Consider the following 22,771-nt stretch of genomic DNA (forward strand, 5'->3'; position numbering starts at 1 on the left):
CCAGGCCGGCTGTTTCTCTGGACCTGTCTCCTAAGGAGCACGCTTGGGATGAAATGGAGCGACATTTACATCAAGATCAAAATCAGCCATTGATGTTAGCTGAATTGGGGCAAGCGGTCGTTCTGACATGGAACAACATTCCCAAGTTTTCTTCAATCACTTAGTGTCGTCTATGCATCATCGTTGTCAAGCCTGCATCAATGCCAATGGTGGACACACACGATACTGAGAATTTGTGAACTGACTTTTGACACCACATCTCTTCAAGGGTGTGTCACGATGCCTGTGTCAAATCATACAGATTTCGATATTATCCTGTCAACAGTGAAACAGTGATTATGGAAAACACCACAAATCATGTTACAATGTATTATCTTTTTGCTTTAAAAAATGGCATAACGTCAAATAATTCACAGTTACTGTATTCCAGTAGTATATAAAAATCTATAAGCATATGCTCAATTTGTGAATTACTTTCTATGTAGGCATAGGGACACACGTGCACACCCCACAGTCACACCTAAAACATAAATACACATTTGAAGATAACTTGCAATCATTTCATGATTTTCCTTAGAGATTATTTGTGTTGGAAGTAAGTAGCAAAATTATAGCATCCAGCCTGAATAAAGTTTTGAAATCGAAAATGAATGGTACACGTTGCAAATTACAAATTTGTGTCTTTCCATTGTGATCTGATTGATTGTCTTCACTTGATAGATCTACTTTGCTTTCTGTTCTGCTGTCAAAACCCATTTACAGCTAATATTAGTATGAGTGAATGTGTATGGTTATTGTGTGAAAATTCAGTATTCACACTGGTGTTATTGTACTGTGATGGCATGGCGAATGCTAGTTATCTACTAAACACTGTACTGAAGCAGCGAGTCAGCTCTCTACTATGACACCAGCACTTTGGTCAAGTTGGTACTTGGTCATTTCTATGCTCACGGATGTGTCAACACTCTGATAAGTTGAACTTTCCCTGGGTCCTGACGAGTTCTACACAACGGGGTTTGACTGTATCTCTAATTGAAATGAAGATATCAGTAATACAGTTGTGGATATGTACCAATCATTTCAAGAAATCTAGAACTGAATTCAAGATATCTTGAATTAATTTCTAATATAATTATGTACACTATGATCATAATTGTTTTACTGATATCTTTAACACATTTAGAGATATCACAAAATATGTTCTTGATATCTCTATAACATTTTGAGATATCATGAAATGTGTTCTTGATGTCTCTATAACATTTTGAGATATCAGTAATTGTATTTTGGATATGAGATATTAATTAAAGATATTTTCAATTATTAACAGATATCTTTAAAGCATTACTGATATCTTTAAATAAGATTCAGATATCTTTAAAGCATTACTGATATATTTAAATAAAATACAGACATCTTTAAAACAGTTGAAGATATCTTCAATAAATGTGAAAATGGCTTGCCATATTTCAACCTGTCAGAGTGCAGACAGACTTTCAATTGGCATCCATCAGAGCCATAGAGGGGGTGTTTCCAGCAGCAGAAGTCAAGATGTGTTGTTTTTTTTTCCCCATATATCCTTATACGTACATGGCTTAGTATGCTGAATAAGATCATACTTGTACTGCTGAACATCCTTGTTAAATTATCTTAATTTGTTGTATATATGCTGAATGGGTCAAGGACATGTGTCACCCAGACAAGAGCCACCTAGGACTAATTTACACACTACAGAACAAAATGACATTTGCTTTCATTTCAGATTGGGCTAAAAAGTGGCAAGTTAGTTTTATTCCTAGTAAGACTGATAGTATAACATTCACTCGAAAAACGCAAAACTATGGTAAAATAACTGGGTTGCTTTTGTCCTAGGTGGTATTTGTCCTAGGTGGCATTTGTCCTAGGTGGCATTTGTCCTAGGTGGCAGTTGCACAGAGCAGTCTTAGTTACAATCAATCTTAGGCCTTTACAATCAACTTTACAATCACCATATAATTTCCCTAATCCACTTTCACAAAGCCAGTCTTAGCGCGATTGTAATACGACATGGATTTAAGATCGCGATCTTAACTAAGATCAAACTCTTCAACGGTGGAGGTACGAATTTCTTAAACTCGACTCCTGCCTACAGTTGTCTGCTAGTGCGCATAGCATGCTGTGCAAATACAAAGTGGAACTGGTTACTGCACACAACACATACCTCCCTCAATCGCACCTTGCAGAGTTTTCATGAAAAATAAATCCCACAAATCTTTGAAGGAAATGATAGCGTGGAGGATAACATCTATTTTTCTACATTCTAACTGTCTTGATTCATGAACTAAGAATGTGATATTGTAACCACAGAAATACCTACCCCTGTTTTATGAAAATATTGAAATATGAAAAAATACATGAATAAATGTGGGTCTAGATTTAGTGTCTTAATCATTATGAATATTAAAACATATAATATAAACAAAATTTCCTTTCGATATAGCTATCATGGAATAATTATTCATACAAAATTCATTATTAATTAGTACAACTACAACTATTATGATAAGGGTCTTGGGTCCAAGTGAAATACAACTTATGACTGGTGTCTTTCTCTAAGCTATTACTGATACATGATGAAACTAATATAATATATATTTTCCTAATATCTTAATCCTAATATATTGCTTGTAGTGGTACTAATTAATAATGAATTTTGTATGAATAATTATTCCATGATATAGCCAACAATGGGCAATCAACATATTGGCGGTTAATCATTTGTTTGAAGGATGTTGTTTTTAAAAAGGCACTTTATGACAGAATGTGGGTATATTCAATGTTTGTTAGTAAATCTACATACATAAACACTACCTTTTGACAAATCCGCTGTGCAAGATAAAAGTAATTAATCAATCAGCGTGCTATCGGTTAATCCTTTGATCAGTGTTTGTTTTTTTAACTCAACTCATTATTCCTCTCGCTGTACAATTTTACAATTGCCTGAAAAAAATTAGGGGCCGACACTGTTTTGAGGATACAAATGCAACTTCATTGTGGCATAAGAAATACATGTAAGCATTTGCTTTGTACTAAAGTTAAAAACTGTATATACCTATTTACCTAAGTAAATTGTCAGATTTTCCTAGCAATGGCAAAGGGGGGTTGTTTAGTTTACAGAGTCAAATAAGTCAAATGTGGGTTTTTAATCCCATAGCTATTAGACATCATATTTTTACATGACATGATGAAATATCAAGGTTAAAAACACAGAATTTAATAGGATCAAATTGGATCAGTCATCATACCATCCACGTATTAGGGAAAAAAGACATACACTGCTGGGATACTACAATCAGACAAGAACTGCAGGGGATATTTTCAAATAACAGTGCCTGATGGGCATCCACCCTTCCTACTGTGATGGACACAGGGACTGGACTTCTGCCAAGGTGGTCAGTAGCCCAGTCCCTGTGTCCATCACAGTCGGGAGAGCAGAGACTGACCAGCTTGCAGCAAGGGTTCATAATTAAGCTGTCATGTGGGAACATTTGTTTGGGAGTTTTCCTTGCCTTTGGAAACAAGCAGTATTTTTTGTGGCCTTTCAAATCCTAACGTTGGTGAGATGTCAATGAACAGTAATCAGGAAATGGTTTGTAAACATTTTGTCTTAAATAATTTTCATAATATATTTTATAACTCAGCATCTGATAGAGGAAAAACAAGATCAATATTGTATGCCTTTCATGTATTCGTAAGCATGTTGGGTTTTTGTGTAAAGACCTTTTAACAGAGGTTACATTTGAAAATAGCATACCCTTTCTTTATCCAGTCTGAATCAAGCATACACAGAGGTCGTGTAAGAATATTAGTTGGGCTTGCATCATATTTGCAGTTCGCCTTAATTGAAGGATGATGTGCGAAGCTTTAGGAAGTCATCTGTTTTCATATACTTCTTTCTTCTAATGCCTTGATGGCTTCAGATAAATTTTAGTGGAGATGTGTGTCACTATCAGGGTGTTAGTTCTGAGCATGAAATTTGGAATTTCAATATGGCAGCCAGGTAGATTACAGGTGGACTTGGTGGATGAGATGCTCACCTCATATAGTGTTAATTTAAGGCATCTTGATAAAAAATGAAGCTACACCTTTGTCAGATTGGTAAATAGAAAAGTAGATGTCTTGTGAGCTAGTGTCATAGCACTACTTTTCTTCAAAACATATGGCTTAATTTTGCCCTTTTGTAATGAAGGTTCATTAAAAAACTACCCATCCTGTTTACAGAACCTTGTGGTAAAACAAATAAGCAGACTGGGTGCTTGACATTCAAAGTTTTTTCAGAATGTTTTACTTAATTTTCTAACCCCACAGACATCTCCATCAGGAAAAGTTGGTGCTTATGTTCCTTCTGGAATATCTGGAACAAGCATGCCTACAAAACCTATAGCTGTGGAGAAACAGCAAGGTAAGTGTTATGAACAAAATTCAGATTTTTTAAAGAAATCTGAACAGTAAGCAAATCCTGTTGAAGTATGTCAAGTGGTCATGTAATTATCTGTTTCATGATATTCATGCTTTTTTCTTTTCTTGTGTTTAGTGAGTTTGGTTTAATGCATCCATGAACAGTTATATCCCTGCATACCACCTTGATTTGGGAGAAACAGCTTTAAGAATGCAGGTCTTTAGCACCACCCCCTCCCTCCGAAGAATGGCTATATTGTAACAGCAGTGCTTATTTTTTTCCCTCAGATTAACAAGAAATATATCCTTTTCAAACTGTAATAATAACATCCTAATGGCTGCTTCTTAATGTAGGCATCGCATATGTCATGTAAGCTGTTATAGATACTATCACTACTTTCTGTTCTTTCTGGCAAATGAACATACAATCTGAACTTGAAAACTATGACTAATTTCTATAACAGCACTGCTGCATGTTACTAGTGTTCACCTGTCACTACTTTCAACATTTAATGAGTGTTTTCAAAATGCATCATATTCTCCTAAGTGACACATCTTTGCATTGGCTAATGCAGTGCTGAATTAATCAATGTTGTCACATTTTAACATCTCACCATGTACACTCCACTAAATTAGAAACTTGACATCCACTTTATTGGTAATAATTGGGAGGAAGGTAATTAATTTTATGTTCTTCTTGTGCCAGTCACACAGCAATAACATGTAGGTGGTTTGAACATAGTCTTTGCGACCTATGTGAAACAGTTGGCCATAGAGAGTGAAAAAGCATGAAACACAACTATCATGTCCAGTGAGTGAGATGATCACCTTGCTGAACAGAAATGCAAATTTAATCAAAAAGCAAGTTTGCCATGTAGTAATAATCAGCAAAGTGAGAGTGCCATGGGTGGGATTGATGCTGGACAGTCTCATGCAGCAGTTGCATGAATCCTGGTCTGAAGTCATCCGACAATACACAGCCCATGTTCAACAGATGGGAACCCTTGCAGATTGCTCTGGGCACTGGGTGTGGCATGTTATGTCACACCAAGGTGACATACAATTTAGATGATGTCATGCCTGCAACATATTTGAGCTGCAACCTCCATTAGAAGATGGTAAAGTGTCAGCATAGACCCCCAGGAATCAACTGGGCATCATATGTATCCTAGCTAGATGAAAATGCACAAAATCTGTCCAGATGGAATTTCATCAAGCGCAACATTTATGATGGGTCCACAGACATGCCAGAATGAACCAGATGTAGTTGAACAAGGCTGTCTTCAGTGACAAATCAAGCTTCAAACTGCACTTTGCCGATGACAGGCTAAGGGTGTGGCCCGAGAAGGGAGAACATCACATACAGTGTTGTGTTCTTGAGGTTGAGACCAGGGTCGTGGTTCAGGGAGCATTTTGTACTGCCAATAGGTATCAATTGATTGTCATCCAGTGGAATTTGACTTCTATAACGTATCAGGACCAAGTTTTGAGCACATTTCTTCTGCCATTCTTGCAGCTACATGGTCCTAGACTAATATTGCATCATGGAGATGATGCAGTTCTGATGTGTAACTTTTTACATAACACCAGTATTGGTGTAATGGACTCTGACCTGATCGAGCACATTTGGGATGAACTGGAAAGACTAGTGCAACAGCAGATGAGTCAACCGCTCCAAGATGACACACATGACTTCAGCAGTGAATGGGAAGCTGTGATAAACAGTGAAGATGGGAACAAAATCATTTTAACACCAGAAACAGTGAAACTACCATTCTCAAAACTCAACATAAGGAAAGTGCCAGGACCAGATGTTTCAGGTCCTGAAACATTGCTGTGAACAATTGTGTAATGTCTTTTGCCGACTGTATCAACTCTCCATCGATAGTCATGTTATTTAAAAAATGTGGAAAACATCAAAGATTGTGCCAGTGCCTCTAAACATTAATTCCACTGAAATGAATGATTTTAGACCAGTCGCCTTAACTTTTATAGCCAGAAGGGGTGTTGAAGATGCAAAAACTATGTATTTTAAACAGAGTATACAAGCATTTAGAGCTTCCTGGATCCTATGTGAGAATTTTATTTGTGGACTTTCTTCTTCATTTAATACGATCCAGCATCACATTTTGTCAGAGAAACTTTTGGATATGGAGGTAAATTATAATCTTTTATTGTGGATTGAGAAATTTCTAACTTAGACCTCTGTTTGTAAAGGTTAATTCCGCCTACTCCTATATCTTGTATACACATTCTGGAGCCCCTTAAGGATGTGTCCTTTTGCCTGTATTGTACACACTGTACACAAATGATTGGTTAGTAACAGCCCCAACAATCTAACTGAAGTTTGCTGATGATGCTGCGTTAGTAGGACTCATTCAAGAAAATGAACTTTCTTACTTTGTGACCTGGTGTGAGAACAATTATCGAATGTTGAATGTTACGAAAACAAAATACTTATTAATTTCAGGAACAATCAAAGCATTATAAACCCAGGGCGACGATGTGGAAATTGTAAATGATTTTAAATACCTTGGCACAATTATAGATATTACATTGAATAGGAATGCTAATACAGATGCTGTTTTCAAAAAATGTCAACAGAGATTACATTTCCTGCGCAGGTTGTGATCATTTAAGGTAAATGAACATGTATTATCCATCCTTTATTTTTGTTTTGTTGAAAGCATTTTATCTTTTTGGTTCCAATGTTGGTATGGTTCCTTATCTCTGGTTAACAAATGTCGTTTAGAAAAAGTTGTTTTAATCGCGGGTAAAATAGCAGGAGTTTCGTTTAACAATCTATTGCACCTTCATGAAAAAAGAGTTTTGAAATTATTATTATTATTATATAATATTAGGCTCCGCCCATCCTTCCGTACGAATTGGAATATCTTAAGAACCGTTGGCTAGATTCTTTTCATATTTGGTACCTAGGTTCATCACAATATAAGAAAGGTCCCTGTCAGGTTTGGTGACCTTGACTTTCATTTCAAGGTCACAAGGGGACTTTAACGTTTTACTGTCGATTTTGATGACCTTCACTTAATTTTCTAGGTCACAGTGACACTTTGAAGATTCAGTATGTTAACCTGCATGCGAGATGGTCAGCAAGATATCTCAAAAAACATTCACTGGACTTTCTTCATATTTGACACCAAGCTTCTTCTAGGGAAAGTGCAAGGACCAGTCAATTTTGGTGACCTTCACTTAATTTTCAAGGTCACAAAGACACTTTGAAGATTTCTGCATGTTAACCTGAATTCACTGGATTTTCTTCATAGACTTTCAAGACTTCCCTTGAATGTTTCTTAAGCAATTTCTTTAGTACCATTTTTGCATATTTCATACACTATGACATTCATGTCAAGGTCAAAGTCAGTCTTGAAAATATTTGTGTGTTTGAACAACTGTTTTCAGGATAATGCGCATACTGCATCCAATGTGGGCTTCTGTTCAACAAGTGTAAAGTTTAAATTTGGTTGAGAATGCAATACTTTGAGTTACCTTGTGCATTAAAGGTGAATTGCTTGTTATACATTGTTACATCTGTCTGCATCATGGGGTCTCATTACATTTATTTGCAGTGTGTTCCTGGAGAATTTTGCTGAATAGACCGATCCAGTCTGTCAATCAAAACTGACGCATGCGTCAATTTTGGCCAATCAACAGGCCGGGCGCGCTTTGTGGATTTGTCAGACTTATTTCTGGGGTCAAACGATGCCTCCAAAGCGATGTGCTTCGAATTATGCCATTTACACACGCTATATTTATTACATATTGCTGCGATTTGATGTGTACCTTTAACAAAACCATTACGGTCAAGACAACAGAAATGGAGGCGGATCAAGAAACGCGACAGGCCTAACGATCAGTTAAATGTCTGCACCATCGTTCAGGAAACCTACGTCTGCCTGCTGATGAGAATTTGCACGAATTTCCACACTTTTGCACATGTGCAAAATCATTACCAATTGATGACAACAAATAGCAGTTTAAGACTTTGCAAGTGTTATAAACACGGACAATTCTTGTAACTACAAAATTGTTTTTGCTTAACGTTTTTAGTCACTACTAGGCATTGAGTTGGTACGCCATAAAGCTCAAATGAGATAGGCGAGAAAGCCGTGACACAATGTAAACAAATCTCCATTTCGGTTAGGGTTGACCGAAATAGCAAAACTTGTTACATGAAAGAACAATGTGGCGGATATTGTCCCCTTCGCTCTTATACACACTTCAATGTGTCACACATTTTAGGATGTTTTAAGTTTCATAAGCACAATCTGAAGGCCTACAGTATCTTGTTAACAGAGCAAAATATTCGAGGAGTAATATTTTTTATTCAAACGGAAATATTGTCAGTGTGAGCAGAATATTTCGCAATATCCAAATATCAAAATTAGTTCATATGAGTGCCTATAAAACCATGCTTTAAATATTTCAGATTTTTAATAAGAGTTGCATGGGACTTTGAATTGAATTACCATCCTCCATGTTGATCGAATACAAAAACTAGGTGAGAAGAATAGTGACTTTCTGCAGTATTGGACGGAGTGAAATAAAGTGTAAATCTTAATTATGAGAACATTATTTGAAGTTTTGTTACCACATAAATTATTCACATATATTGGTACATGTTAGGAGTAATATTACAACTGTAATTTTTATTAATTCACTGGAAATGATAGCAAGGTATTTTTTAAGAATCTTGCTTTTTTTAGTAAACGTGGAAGGGTAATAAAATTAATAATAATCTAATCAATTATAAATAATTATTTAATTGATTGACATATCAGATTCTTATGATTTTAAGGCAGAACTAGGCAAACAAACACCATACATATCATGGCAGGACAATCACTTGGTATTAACTTAGTTTCTTGGCTCCTGCTTTTAGATGTTTTTTTAAATACTACATTTACTAATAAGATAATTCTGAAAGTGATTGCTAGTATCATAACTTATTAAAGTTATTTCAACATCCAGAGAATTTGAAAAAGCAAAGGCTACGTTTTGGTCAAACCCTGGTCAGGCATTATCCAGTCCTGGAACAGAATAACTTACAAAAATCTCAGTAGGCTTTTCATGTAACGGAATAAGTATTGAAACATATTTTTAACCCATATTTGAAGTAATTCTTCTGATAAATCATCAGAGGTTACTAATATTTGAAGACTGAGCCAAAGCTAGTGTTTATTAAAATGATGGATTTGGACAAATTGTTCAAGGTTTGTTGATGGTTATTTGAAAAATGAGCTTCATATTAAATTGCACACTGGTTTGTAGGAGGTGAACGCTTCAGGACATTTTCATGTCTGTTTTCCTAAACCTTTGTAATGACTTTTACCAAATTTTGAATCAACTTTACTATCATTTTTATGACACCATTAAGTATCTCAGAAAATGAAATAGATCAAAATCAGTGTTAGTCCTCTAGGCATATAGTCTCAGATCTAATAACACAAAGATTATCATTGTTTAATTAAGAAGCAATAATGTCAATATGTAGTATTGACAAAATGCTTTGAACATAGGATATATTCTGTGCACCTTATTTACACTAGATCTAGTAGTTAGCAGTTAAACATCTCTGATGAAAAAACAATAGATTTACATTTGTATTTTGTGTAACATTCTATTTCAATGCTAGTTAATCGTTCGGATAACTGTGGATCCTCTGTTCCAAGATTTTGCATCACATGTTTCCTATTTCTGGAAGATGGGTCAGCTAGTGTACAGGTGCAGACTGTATCTTGGATCTTCTTTGTGTTCTGGTGCTGTGGCATACCTGTACATAAACGCTGGCAGTTCATCAAGTCCAGTTTTGTGGGCGTTTGTATGTAAATTAGGATTCCACAACAAAGTACATATAGAAAAATAAAATGGAAATGATGATTAAAAAAATTATTTCCTTATATTCAGTGTCATTTTATCATGGTGTAAAGATTTTGAAGAGAGAAACTTTACTGAGAATTGCTGCAGATCAGCTGTTGAATATTTGCTTCTGGGCATGTCCAGATACGTCCATGGAAACATACTGTTTACAAGCCCAATTACCTTTTCCAGATTTCCAAATAAGATCAAATAGGTTATGCTGAGATTGATTTGTTTACATTAATTATATACAAACAAATAAGGTGCATGAAGTAGTAGACGGGGAAATATTTTCTGCTTTTTATTTACCATTCTCTTAATTCATTAAAAGATAGAAACCCATGTTTTCAGATTATTGAACTAAATTTGAACAACGCCAACAGATAAGTAAAGGCGCCACGCGCAGCGTTGATAATCTATTTATAGATACCGAAACGAGTTTTATAAAATTATAAACCCAAACAACAAAATTCAGTTACCCTTCTTCTGCTAATATCTGTGATGGAGGTGAATTGCCAGATAGATTAATTGATTCGAAAGAAATTACGCTTCCTACAGTCTCAGCTAGTCGGGACGATTTTTCATCGGACATGTAACTCATTTTCACTCGCCAGTTGCAATCTGCCAGCTAAAATATATCAAAAATCACATACGTATAACTTGCCTCTTTAAATAACATTCACAAACGACGGATACCAAAGTATCACAAGCAGAATTCATCAACAACGTTCGCAATCACGTAACGTCTCGCCGGCGGTGACGCCATTGTGATTTGTCAGTGGTTGTCCCCCCTAACGTCAAAAACGAAGTGGGCGGGGCTTATCGGCCGGGACTGGATCGGTCTATTGTCAACATACACGTTGGTTACAGTGTATTCAGCATGTTGATTTTACTTTTGTTAACAAGATAAATATACCTGTAGCAAAAGTCAGAGAATTATATTTTTTATGTTTATGCAATGGGCACTTTGTGTGATGTTAGATCACATTCATTTCTTTGAATTCACATATTGAAGCCCAGTTCTTTGAATTGCATTTTTTCACCTTATGACCAAAATTAACATTTTTAAACTTATCCGATCTCACGTTCTGTACTCTCTCTCAGGTGCGACAGCTGAGTGAAAACAAACTGTAACTGAAGTTTTTGGTCTCTCTTGTACCCTTCGCCCGAACACACCCCTGCTGCTACCATATCTGGTAGCTCCTGAGAAGCATGCAGCTTGTCCTCTGATTGATCATGTGATCCCTTTGTGTAGTCATTCTCTTTAGACTTTAACATCATGAGAAGGGAAGAATCTTTGTCTAGAAAAAGAAAAGTTTGTGCTCACTGTAAGAATACTTTTTCTACTTCGGATCCTCATGCAACTTGCATTGACTGCATTGGACTTTGCAACTGGATAGAAAGACATAGCATGCTTTGCTAACCACATGAAAGGTGCTGACCTGGACTCCAGACACAAGTCGGAAGAATTCAGCCCTTCTCCAACTAAAAACCAAGAGGTCTGTGAAGAAGGCACACAGAGCGTTCACGTACATATCTGATCAAGACGACTTCTAGATATGCTGTCAACTACTATTGAGTGAGAACTCGGATGCATCAAGCGGATCGCCGATCCCGCAGTCCTGCAGTTTCATTACTGGTACTAATCATATATTCGTATGATGCGGCGATCCCACATTCGTCAAACTGGCGCAATGTGGTGGTTCCTCACAAGTCGATGATCCCCTTGGATTCGGTGAGACATCGGAGAACTTGGGACGACGCATACCAGCAGATTGCCAATCCCCAGATCGCAGTTTCATCATGGGTAATGGTCATACAATGTTCTTCAAACCCACATGATACCAGTGTATGAAATAAGTCAAAACCCCAGCCAGACATCCGGGTTGAAGTTGAAGTTCCAGCCCAAAATGCATTTAACCAAACCAGACATTACTCAGATGTATTGAACATCTAAAAAAAATTACCAGACTGTTGGGCTGGCTAGTTGTAAATTTAGACCGTTCATCAGGAATCTAGCCCGTCTGGGGCGGTCGGATGGGCCTTATTTCATACACTGATGATACGTTGAACTTGGTCCTACGACTCCCACAATCACTATGGTTCATCAATCTCATTCACATTCATCCACCAGTCGTCAAAATTGCAAGATGCGACGATTCCTTACGACACAACGACCCCCCTTGGATTCGGCGAGACATTAGACTTTGACTAGATCATCGATCCCACCTCGTTTGACGAACCTCTGAATATGAATCAACCATCTACGATCAATTCGGCAGCAAACTTCAGCTGCACATTTTGGCTCACATTCGGTGAACGCTAATGATTTGGCTACTGCATCACATCCCCCGATTCCTACGACTTCTATGATCCCTACAGATTCAACTATCCCGCTCATCTCTATCACCTGCTTGACTAGATATCAGCCTACTTCTGCGATACATCACCCATACGTCGCAAGCTACAAGGGATCATCGTTTCAAAGATACATAGTCGAATCATAACCTTGACTTTGATATGATTGTTCAAGCATGTCTTGAGCTTTAAAAAGAATGCTCAGCAACCATAACCTGCATCTAGGGACCAGTGTCCTTAGGTCCAACCGCCAAGTTGCCTGATCAGCATATGACTTCTCCATCACACACATATTCGTAGAACCCATCTACTTCGGAAGGCAGTATCAATACTGTTGATATGACACACTTGATCACCAGGATCGCTGATAAACAGGAGCTGTCTAGGAATAGATCGCTGAACGATCTGATATCAACAGTCTGCTTGGGAGAGTGGGATTTATCTAAGATTACACTACCATCTCGTCCCTACATGTTTCATATGACTGCGTTTAGACACAGCTTTCCAGAACCTGAAGAGAAACAAGATGGATTCTCTTCCCGGAAATACTCTCTGTATTTGCTACTTGATTGTATCCCCACCTAGTAATGAAGACATGTTCACACTGTGCCCTAAAACGGAACAACATTCCCTTCCTTATTGGGGATCGGGAACTGGTACACATGGATGTTGTGATTTGTAGAGCAAGAGTCTCTTCAACGCAGATGCCCGCCGCAATATGTTTCGACGAATCCAGACCTACGGGAATCGACTCGAGGTAAACTTCCCTTCGACCCAGGACAAGAAAACATCTTCCCAAATGCACAGTGATTACAGTAAGCAATGAATGTCAGAGACTTCGCACAACTAGGATCTTCCACCCCCAGTCGTCCTGATCTTAGATTCCCCGGTTGGCGGAAGAATTGGTATATATGCTCACAACTGGATACCTTGGGAGACCCCTTTGTCATATCTACACTCAGCTTGGGCTACAAACTACCGTCGGGTCTCCGCCTTTGACAAATGTTCCTTTTCAAAGAACCTACCCTTCTGCTAACTATTGGCTTTGCTACGGCCCGTGGCTATTTACCTGCATCACGAAACCCATCAATCAGTTTTGCCTCTTCCAAGAATTATTTCGAGGCCTGGCAGGTGGGGATTGCAAGAAGACCAAGACTACCAACGTATACAAGCCCTCAGAGATCGTCAGATCCTCCTACAACATCTACAATTCACCACCAGTTTGGTTAGATTCTTAACATCAAGTCAGAGCTGATTCCAACTTAACGACTGCAGTTCATCAAGGCCTTATTCGACACTCGTATGGGGTAGATGCTTGTTTCCCATGACAGATGAGTCAAGATTCAATACATGGTACCACTAGCGCTGTCTCAAGAGAGAATTCTTTGTCCTACCATCAGCCTCAAGTCACTTTGAGTAAAAAATGTGAAGAAATATAAACCTTCACCGATAGACAGTGTATGAAGCTCCCCTTGGCATCATCCGAAGTGGTTTTGGAAGATTGCAGAAGTAGTGAAAAATCATACGTGTGCACTCAGTCAACCATCTGTTGCACCAAATATCATGGAGGTCAACCTGATAATGCACCAGTAGTGTCATACATTCTACAGGAAATGGAGGTACACTGTTAGTTCTTTGGAACTCGGTAGACGACAACACTGGCTACTCTACAGTTTCACTGTGTTATCACATGAACAAAAATTTTGTGTGTGAAGTTTCGACTATGTATTCGACAGAATGCATTGCCCATGCACAGACCTGTTTTGCATATCACGTGCCAGTATATTCCTGAGGTTATAAACAGACACGTTATGTGGGAGTCTCAACAAGTGCCATAGCCCAGTCAGTGAGCTGACCGGTGATCATCAAGAAATTAATTGCCATTTTAGATGATCGTACTGCAATATGTGTTACTGTTCAGATCAATGCATCACGGGAATCAGCATCACTTCAATAGAAGTATAGAAATGTGGCCGTCGCTGAACAAAACAGATTGTCGGCGGGCGATAGGAAAATGGTGCATCAACACAAGACATGTTGACACCCCAGGTATAGTATCCATCGCCTCTTCACCGGATCTAAACATCAACAGAGGACTACTGCATTCTCTAAAATAATAAACAGAGCCGTGAACCCCGAGCCAGGCAGCATCATAGCGAGACAATTAAAACTGCATTCTAACCATAAACAGAAGAAGTTTAGACCTCCCAACTTAGAATCTAAACATAATTTTGAAGCGACCTACCAGCATTAGAACAAATCTAAGCAACCAGATTCGACAGTGATGAACATTGACTGTCATAAGACGCTATTGGTATGGACCATCGATGAATCTGGCAATATCCTGGGAAGGTCTTCACTCATATACGTCCCCTCCACTAGTGTTTATGCAAAGAGTCCTTTGAAAGATTGTGCAAACAAGGAACCTGGAACTGACTTCGGTAGCGCCTTATTGGCCTTACTTCCCAGCGGGAATGTTGTTTCCAAGGCAGGTGGGGATTGCAAGAAGACCAAGTCTACCAAACTAAGATGATGTGTTGATTCATCCTCACTCAGATTGACTACACTGGTCCCCACAATCGCTACATCTACGTTTAGCACATCTACAAAAATCTTTAATCGCCAAAGGGTACTCCAGAAGAGTTGCATCGGCAATTACTTCAGCTCATCGTACTTCGTAATTCTAAGAAAACTGCTGCATCCGCCAAGGTTGTTGCTGAATACCTACAACATCTGCATATGTCAAGAAAGCTAAGGTGTCTAGCCTTGCTAACCAGCTATCAACACAGGAGACAGGGAATATGATTTCAACTGTGCCTAACTCCAGTCCCTACTGTGCTCCTACAATTTATCTGACCTCCAAGAGGTTCCCATCTTCTGGCCTGGCACCTCTCAATCGTTCTGTGACCTCTCTTCCTGGTAGCACTGGCTCCTGCTGCTTGTATGTCAGAACTCCACGCCCTGGACTTTAACCGAATACAGCTTGAGAGAAAGAATCACAGCAGAGCTTTTCCTGGGTCTTCATTGGGTCTCCATAGCGAAAAATCAACTGCCAGGGCAACCGGATAAGACTCTACACAATACCGCTGTTGTCCACCATACTCAGGCCTGACGACACAGAATATCTCTTGCTCTGTCTAGTAAGAGCACTGAAGATATACATCGCTGCTTTGCAAGACCATCGCTAGTTACATAAGCACCTGTTTATCCCGCTCCCAACAGCCTCTTTAGCAGAAGTCTGCATGAGATCAACCATCCTGCAAGCCTACACCTAAAAAAGATGCCGGGCATCCCCCTCCAGCTGCGTCGAACCGTCTTGAAACTCGCGGCCCTTATACTATCTATGATGGCTCTTGACAGCAACTGTTCACTGGCATCTAACATGGAGGGATGTTTTTGGAGATCACAGACAGTCTTTGCCTCCCACTACCTACGTGACCTCTCAGTCACAAAGAGTGACTCCATCAGTTTGGTACTGGTGACATCCTCCGTCTGTGGAATTGGTGTTTTCTGGTAAAAGTCAATAGCAGTGTTCACGAATGGTGTTTCAAAGTCACAGGACATTGGGTCCTGTAAGTTTCAGATGTCTGTCTGACCTATTGGAAATGCACAGGAACCATGGAATAAAATTAAACACACATTTCAGATTTAATATTTCTTATAATTGACATTGAAATTATTAACAAACATAAGATTTATAAACAGCAAACAAGTTTTACATGTCACACAAAACAACTTCAGTCAAAGTCATTGTGAAATATACAGTCAGACACTGGGGCCGCGGGTTGTAGACTTCTGTCTGACTGTTGGCGAATCTGCCGGATTTGTCAGAGGGTCAGACGCTATTCGTGAACACTGGTCAATAGAGGTGTCTTCATTTGACTTCACAATGGTTCTACTTTCCTTGGGTATAGATCTACTTCACCAAGAACGACACTAGGGCATTGCAGTACAGTCACCGATGGGCAACTTCATCAAAGACTGAGAGACTGCTCTTGTACTACGATGCAGAGGTGATCAACACACATACCCATTGACCTCTACTCTAACAAACAATCATGTTAGTTGGGTATGAAAACCGAATTCCAGCGTTCCATTCCTGGTTGCCGGACATATCCTTGATCAAGCTAAGGAGCAAGGGTCATTTGATGTCGTTGGAGCTGAATGTTAAATAGTTGAGCTAACCAAGCTTTTTCGCCTATCACCTTTATGTGTGATGGTTTTGAAGCAGGGGCTGGCCAGACTAGAGTCGCAAGACCTTCGTTTACTGGGGCTTTCTGGAAATTGGGGCGAAGCAGGGAAACCTGTCAAAGTTCCTTCATTTTTCCAAATGATTCAATGTGAAAATCACGTAAACTCGGGAGCACACACTGCCTGCAAATTATGACTATTGGCTCACAGGTTGTGGTGACTGTCTGCCAGCACTACAGTTCATCTCCCCATGCATCTCGCTCTCACCATGCTCCCTTTCTATTTTGGGAAAACTTTTTAACCAAGACTTCTCTGATTCACAATGTGGAATCCATAGGTCACTTCAACTGTAACAGTATACTATGTTGTTTTACTCCACACTCTGCCATATTATGGACTTCAGTTGATAATCAAGTCTTGACTAGGCAATACAGTAATTGACAATATGACCAAAGAGCTTCTGTTTGGGGACACTGATTTGCATCAGCCAAGTTAATGAGCCTGACCTTACCCGATAACGTTGGTCACTTCATACAACAAGCACAGGTTGCTGAAGTCCATTTGTAACTTGGATCTTCTCGGAGGTGACTGTCTATTATGTAATGGTTGGAATGCATCCAAGCTGTCACTTCACATATTGTCTTGTGACAATTGTTTTCTTCATTTTCTTTTTTTATTTATGGAAAAGAAAGTATTTTAATGGTCAAGTTCATGCGGATACAAACTAACTGTATCTCGTATGTAAATGTAAATATATCCCATATTTAAATTATGTCTCAAAATTTAAAAAAAATACAATACTTTTACAATCATGTCAGTTACAAGTAGATCGTGAAGCTTGCAATAAGAAGGAACACATTAATTGTACTTCTTTAGAAAATACCCAATTTTAAATTGGATCTTCTCTGAGATAAACTGTCTATTATGTTATGGTTGGAATGCATCCAAGCTGTCACTTCACAGATTGTCTTGTGACAATTCAGCTACTTGTTGGCCCTCATGCTTTTCATGACTTACAGAAGGATGCCATCTACTCAAAGCAGTGGCCAGGAAATATTAACCTGCTGCCTGTTAAATAACTTCAGATGAAACTGCTGAAAGGAATTATTGACAAACCACATTTTAACAGCCAAATTGTTCTGCCATCACATACTGACTCTCTTCTGTTGGACGACAGCAAGCAAAGTTTCTACTTTTTGTTTCAATAAAGAGACAAAATGCAACGTGTGAGTCACATTATAAGTTTTTAATCTAATGTAAAATTAAGAATTTTAATGAAACTACTCTTTTCAAATGCAAAAGTGCAATGATACACAAATGTGAAACCGCAGATGTGAAAAATAAAGAATCATGAAATACAGTTAAAAACAATATGTTCTTTAGATATGGATTTGTTTCACTGCAATAACAGATGGAAAAACAATTTTGTACATCCATGTAATACCATAACATTACATATGTTGGAAAACATGCTCTAGGCAAAAAGGTAGATAACTTGAAACCATACAGTGCATCATAAATGATTATATGTAATTCTATCTAATTTCATTTGGCATCATAATGTACATATTTTTATACTTATCCTATCTCACGGTATGCACCATCTCTCTCTTCTACGACCATGTGTGGAAACGTGCTGTCAGCTAAGTTGAGTCAAATCTAACTGGCCTCTGACCCGCCCTGACCTCTGCCCTCACCCCGACATCAACGCCTGTCAATCATCCACCAAAGCGTGCAGCTCGCCCAAATGATCACATGACCACCTCTACCTGTCATTCTCTTTCTTGTCGCCACGTTGTGTGGACGTGTGTTTGTCTATAAGAGAGTTTGATTGTGTTTCTACAATGGGAATCAAATTTTCAAAATGTTGTAATACTGGGAAGAAAAAACTCATAAAATTTATTTTTATTTACATATGTTCATTGTATATATATATTCATTGTATGTTATATTTTATTTTATTAGATGTATTTAAAAATACACTCAGTATAGTTTCAATCAGTAACCTCTGATTAAAGCGCTCGTTCGTCACGCTGAATACTGGGGTTCGATTCCCCACATGGGTACAATATGTGAAGCCCATTTCTGGAGTCCCCCCACTGTGATATTGCTGGAATATTGCTAAAATCAGCGTAAAACATTACTCACACACTCACTCAAAATGTATACTGTACAACAAAAGAAACTCCACACTTTGAGAAATGAATTATATTGAAAATGGGTAGTGCAAGGTAGTTACTATGGGCAAATACCATAGTGGCCAGGTCTAACCTGATGCATCTGCTCATTTCAACTGTGGTAAACCATGAGGGTGCATGCAGCACTTTCTTTTGTGAAAATGCGACCCTGCACATGTGCAGAGTCATGTGACCTCAATTTGATTTGCCTAACTGACAACATGTGCAGAATTTGCCGGTGATCAGAAAAATATGTTAGCAATCCTTGGGAGAAAAATAATTCTCATGCCTCGTCTAACAAGATGTTGAAAGTGAATGTGCTGTTGGCATGCTCCAGGCTGGCCAGGTTCGTAATCATTTTAAAACCACAATTTCAACCAGTAATGCACCTTTTAGATGTTGCATAACTGCCCAGACCATACGAAATTGCTTGGACCCTGCCCATCTTCGTGTCCAGTGTCCTTATGTTGATCCGATTCTGGCACAAATAAACCATAATGAACATCTACACTGGGCACAACTGCACCTGCAGATGTTGAAATTTCCTGCAAAATGCGGGTTTTGAAGTCATATGGAGTGGCCATTGAGATGACCTGATCTCAATCCCATCGAACACGTATGGGATGCTCTTGGAAGAAATCATTGTGCCTTGAGACATCAACCGCAGAATGTTCAAGAGCTGGGCGCCATGTTGGTGCAGCAATGGTGCAGGTTGCCTAAATGGGGCAGGTTGTCTAATGCTGTGTTCGCAGGTTTTAGGGGTATCCTCTCATTTGTCAGACGTGCCATTTGTCAGATAGGTTAAAACAACAAACTATCTGGTTGAGTGCACAGCTAATCCCCCGCCTGTTACCTCTTAATGAAATGTGAATGGCCCAGAAAACAAATAACAGAAATCAGAAATGTAAGAAATCAGGGAAGACTTTTTAATAATACTGATAATAACAATATAAACTAGGATTGCCTCCTGGGCAATACTGACGGTCTTCAGACTTCCCCCATACACTCCCCGTGGCTATCTTTACTTATACTGTTTCTTTCGACCCCAACTGAAGCGTTGATGACAGTGTTTTTGATATTAATTTGGCCCTGATTCAATGCTGCTGATACAAACAGAAAATTCACAAACTGCAGAAAAACAAACAGGAACGCACAGTCAAACAAAGGAAAGGAATTGAGCAATATATACAGGCATATACCAGAAGAGAGATAACTGGTAAATGTTGCAGATTTTGTTGTGGTAAAAAAGTCAAGCGCATTGCTCTTTGGGCATTGGAAAACCAGGAAGTGGGGATTGTTGCTAGATTTTATTGACGCTTCCTTCAGCTATCTGAACACTAACAAAATGCAAAACATCCTAATGTTGGTGTCATAATTGTGACGTAATAATTGACTTTTACATAACAGTAATGTGAAGCAAAAATATCTCCGATTTAATTATCTACAGTTTGGTACCTTGAAAATTGAAACCCGATGTGTTTTTGCAGAGCTGTGACATTTTTATGAACCCTATGAAAATGCGTTTTGACAGAATTGACCAACTTCCAAAGGCGATAACTCCAAATGTATTAAAGCTATCGACATGCCTTTAGCAATCTATGTAGTCCCGAGTGCGGGCCTTAAAACGATATATCAAACACGTTTGTACTATTTGCCGTTCAGGAGGAGAAGATTATGACACACAGGCACCGTAAAATCGTAATGTGACGTAATAATTGATTATTACATAATAATAATGTGAAGCAAAAATATTTCCCTTTTAATTATCTACAGTTTGGTACTTTGGAAAATGAAATCCATTGTGTTTTCACAGAGTTATGACATTTTTATTGACCCTATGAAAATGTGTCTTAGAAAAATTCACCAACTTCCAAAACTAATCAAGATATCGACATGCCTTGAGCAATTTATGTAGTCCGGAGTGTGGGCTTTACAACAATATATCAAACACGATTGTACTATTTGCCGTTCAGGAGGAGAAGATTTTTAACCACAGGCACCGTCAAAACATGAAAATCGGCAAAAAATCAGTTTTTCCAAAATTGCAGAAAATAATTTCTGCCGGCCAACTTCCGCTATGCATTGAATCAATGGAAAATGATGTTGTCTACACTGAGTGAAAATTTGGTCAATTTATCTCTAGTAGTTTTCGAGATATTGTGGTTTACAGATTTCAACATTTTGGGTTATCTGCCCTTACCGAATATCCACATTTTGTTAACTCTGTATCAATTTCAGCATACAGGCTATCATCCCTGAAAGTATCATGAAAATCGACCCAGCGGTTAGGTCAGGAGAACTGGTACAAAATCCGTACAAATAATAATAAGAAGAAGAATATTCGGGTTAAAACAGTAGGTCTTCCAGACTTTCGTCTGAAGACCTAATAATGATCACATCCAGTACAAGTAAGCAAATCAGTATGAAATCAGCTAGAACTGATTATATTAGTAGAGTTCAATATTGTCAGCCCAGTTTCAGTAGGTGTCCAACAGCATCCTGGAATTGAACAGATGTCTTCTGGCCACTTGTCAGCTTCTCTTTCAACCGGAGCAGTCTCCCCTCAGACTCTGTATACACCTTCTTCCTCGGTGGGGGAGCGGCACCAAAGTCAATCTGCGTTAGCTTAGCACCTTCAGATGTATCTATGCCTTGGATCAGGTCCACAAATCGGTACAGGTTTGGGTGCTGATGTGGGAGACTTCTGTTCATACGAGCATGAAATCCCTCCAAATTGTTGTTTGTCCTCGGTTCAACTGTGTGGTGATGATTCCATAGGGGTAGAGGAAAACGGGTGTTGTCGGCAACCCATGTCGTCACCATGGAGTCATTGAAGTCTTGGGACCTTGCAATTTCATAGTCTCCAACCAGGTTTCTTGTACATCAGGAAGAGGACGTAGGGGAAGTCCAGCCGCTCTTCGAATCCAACTCTGCACTTGGGGAACTTCCTTGTACTGGACAGCTAAGCCTAGATCTTGAGTTTTCCTCCAAATAGCCTGGGTATAGTGGAAGAAACACCCCTTGATGTCTGCTGTGGGGAACTCACCCGCAACTGCTCGAATGGCCGCCATTGCCATGCACAGTAGCTGGTGACAAGGGTCGATTGAGAATCTGCTGCACCTCTGTCTTCAGCAGCGTGAACAGCCTGGCGTATGTTGTCTGTTGTCGGTTGGGCAGCAGGGCGAAGATAAGTGGGTACATCGTATATCCACTGCGGGCATGTACAGCGTACAGCTGGTTCCAAAGGTTGGGGCAACAGGAAAAGGTACCATCCATGTAGATTGTATCTGCTTTGGAAAGACATCTCAGCTGCTCATCAGTGGAAAAGATCAGGATCTTGTCTTCTTCGCCATCTTCACAAAGTAGAAATCTTCTACATGTACATGTGAGATTATACTTATGTGTAAGTGCCAGTTATAGCATCTGGTTGACAACAGTAAGCTATAATTAGAACAAGAGTATGGGTCATGTGACAGTCAGGCGAGTCGAGGGGAGCCACATGCAGTTGAGAGAAGTCGGCCGAGGCAGAAAAACATGCTATCATTCAGGCATAGGGCTACACGGTTTTCAACCATATTTCAGAGTAGTAAAGTGTTTTGCATTGTAACAATGAGTTGTAACTGTAATGGGCCTGAATAAAGAAGTGGAACGACGTCCTGAGTTTGTGGAACCTACAAAAGTTGAAAACCTGCCCATCAGTTGTCTTGAAAGTCCCACGAAAACAGGACACG

At 38.9% G+C, this 22,771-nt stretch overlaps 1 protein-coding gene across 1 annotated transcript in view; it reads left to right on the forward strand.

Annotated features, from left to right (window-relative positions):
• Positions 1–22,771, forward strand: part of LOC124282195 (ankyrin repeat domain-containing protein 26-like) — an 895,780-nt gene that overhangs the window by 135,738 nt on the left and 737,271 nt on the right. Inside the window, exon 11 of the mRNA XM_046718159.1 lies at positions 4,348–4,441. Within this exon, the coding sequence (XP_046574115.1) occupies positions 4,348–4,441 (94 nt within the window). The remainder of the gene's footprint in view (positions 1–4,347; positions 4,442–22,771) is intronic.

Source organism: Haliotis rubra, unplaced genomic scaffold, assembly GCF_003918875.1.
Source record: "Haliotis rubra isolate DU_JTF1 unplaced genomic scaffold, ASM391887v1 Scf295, whole genome shotgun sequence".
Taxonomy (NCBI): Eukaryota; Metazoa; Mollusca; class Gastropoda; order Lepetellida; family Haliotidae; genus Haliotis; species Haliotis rubra.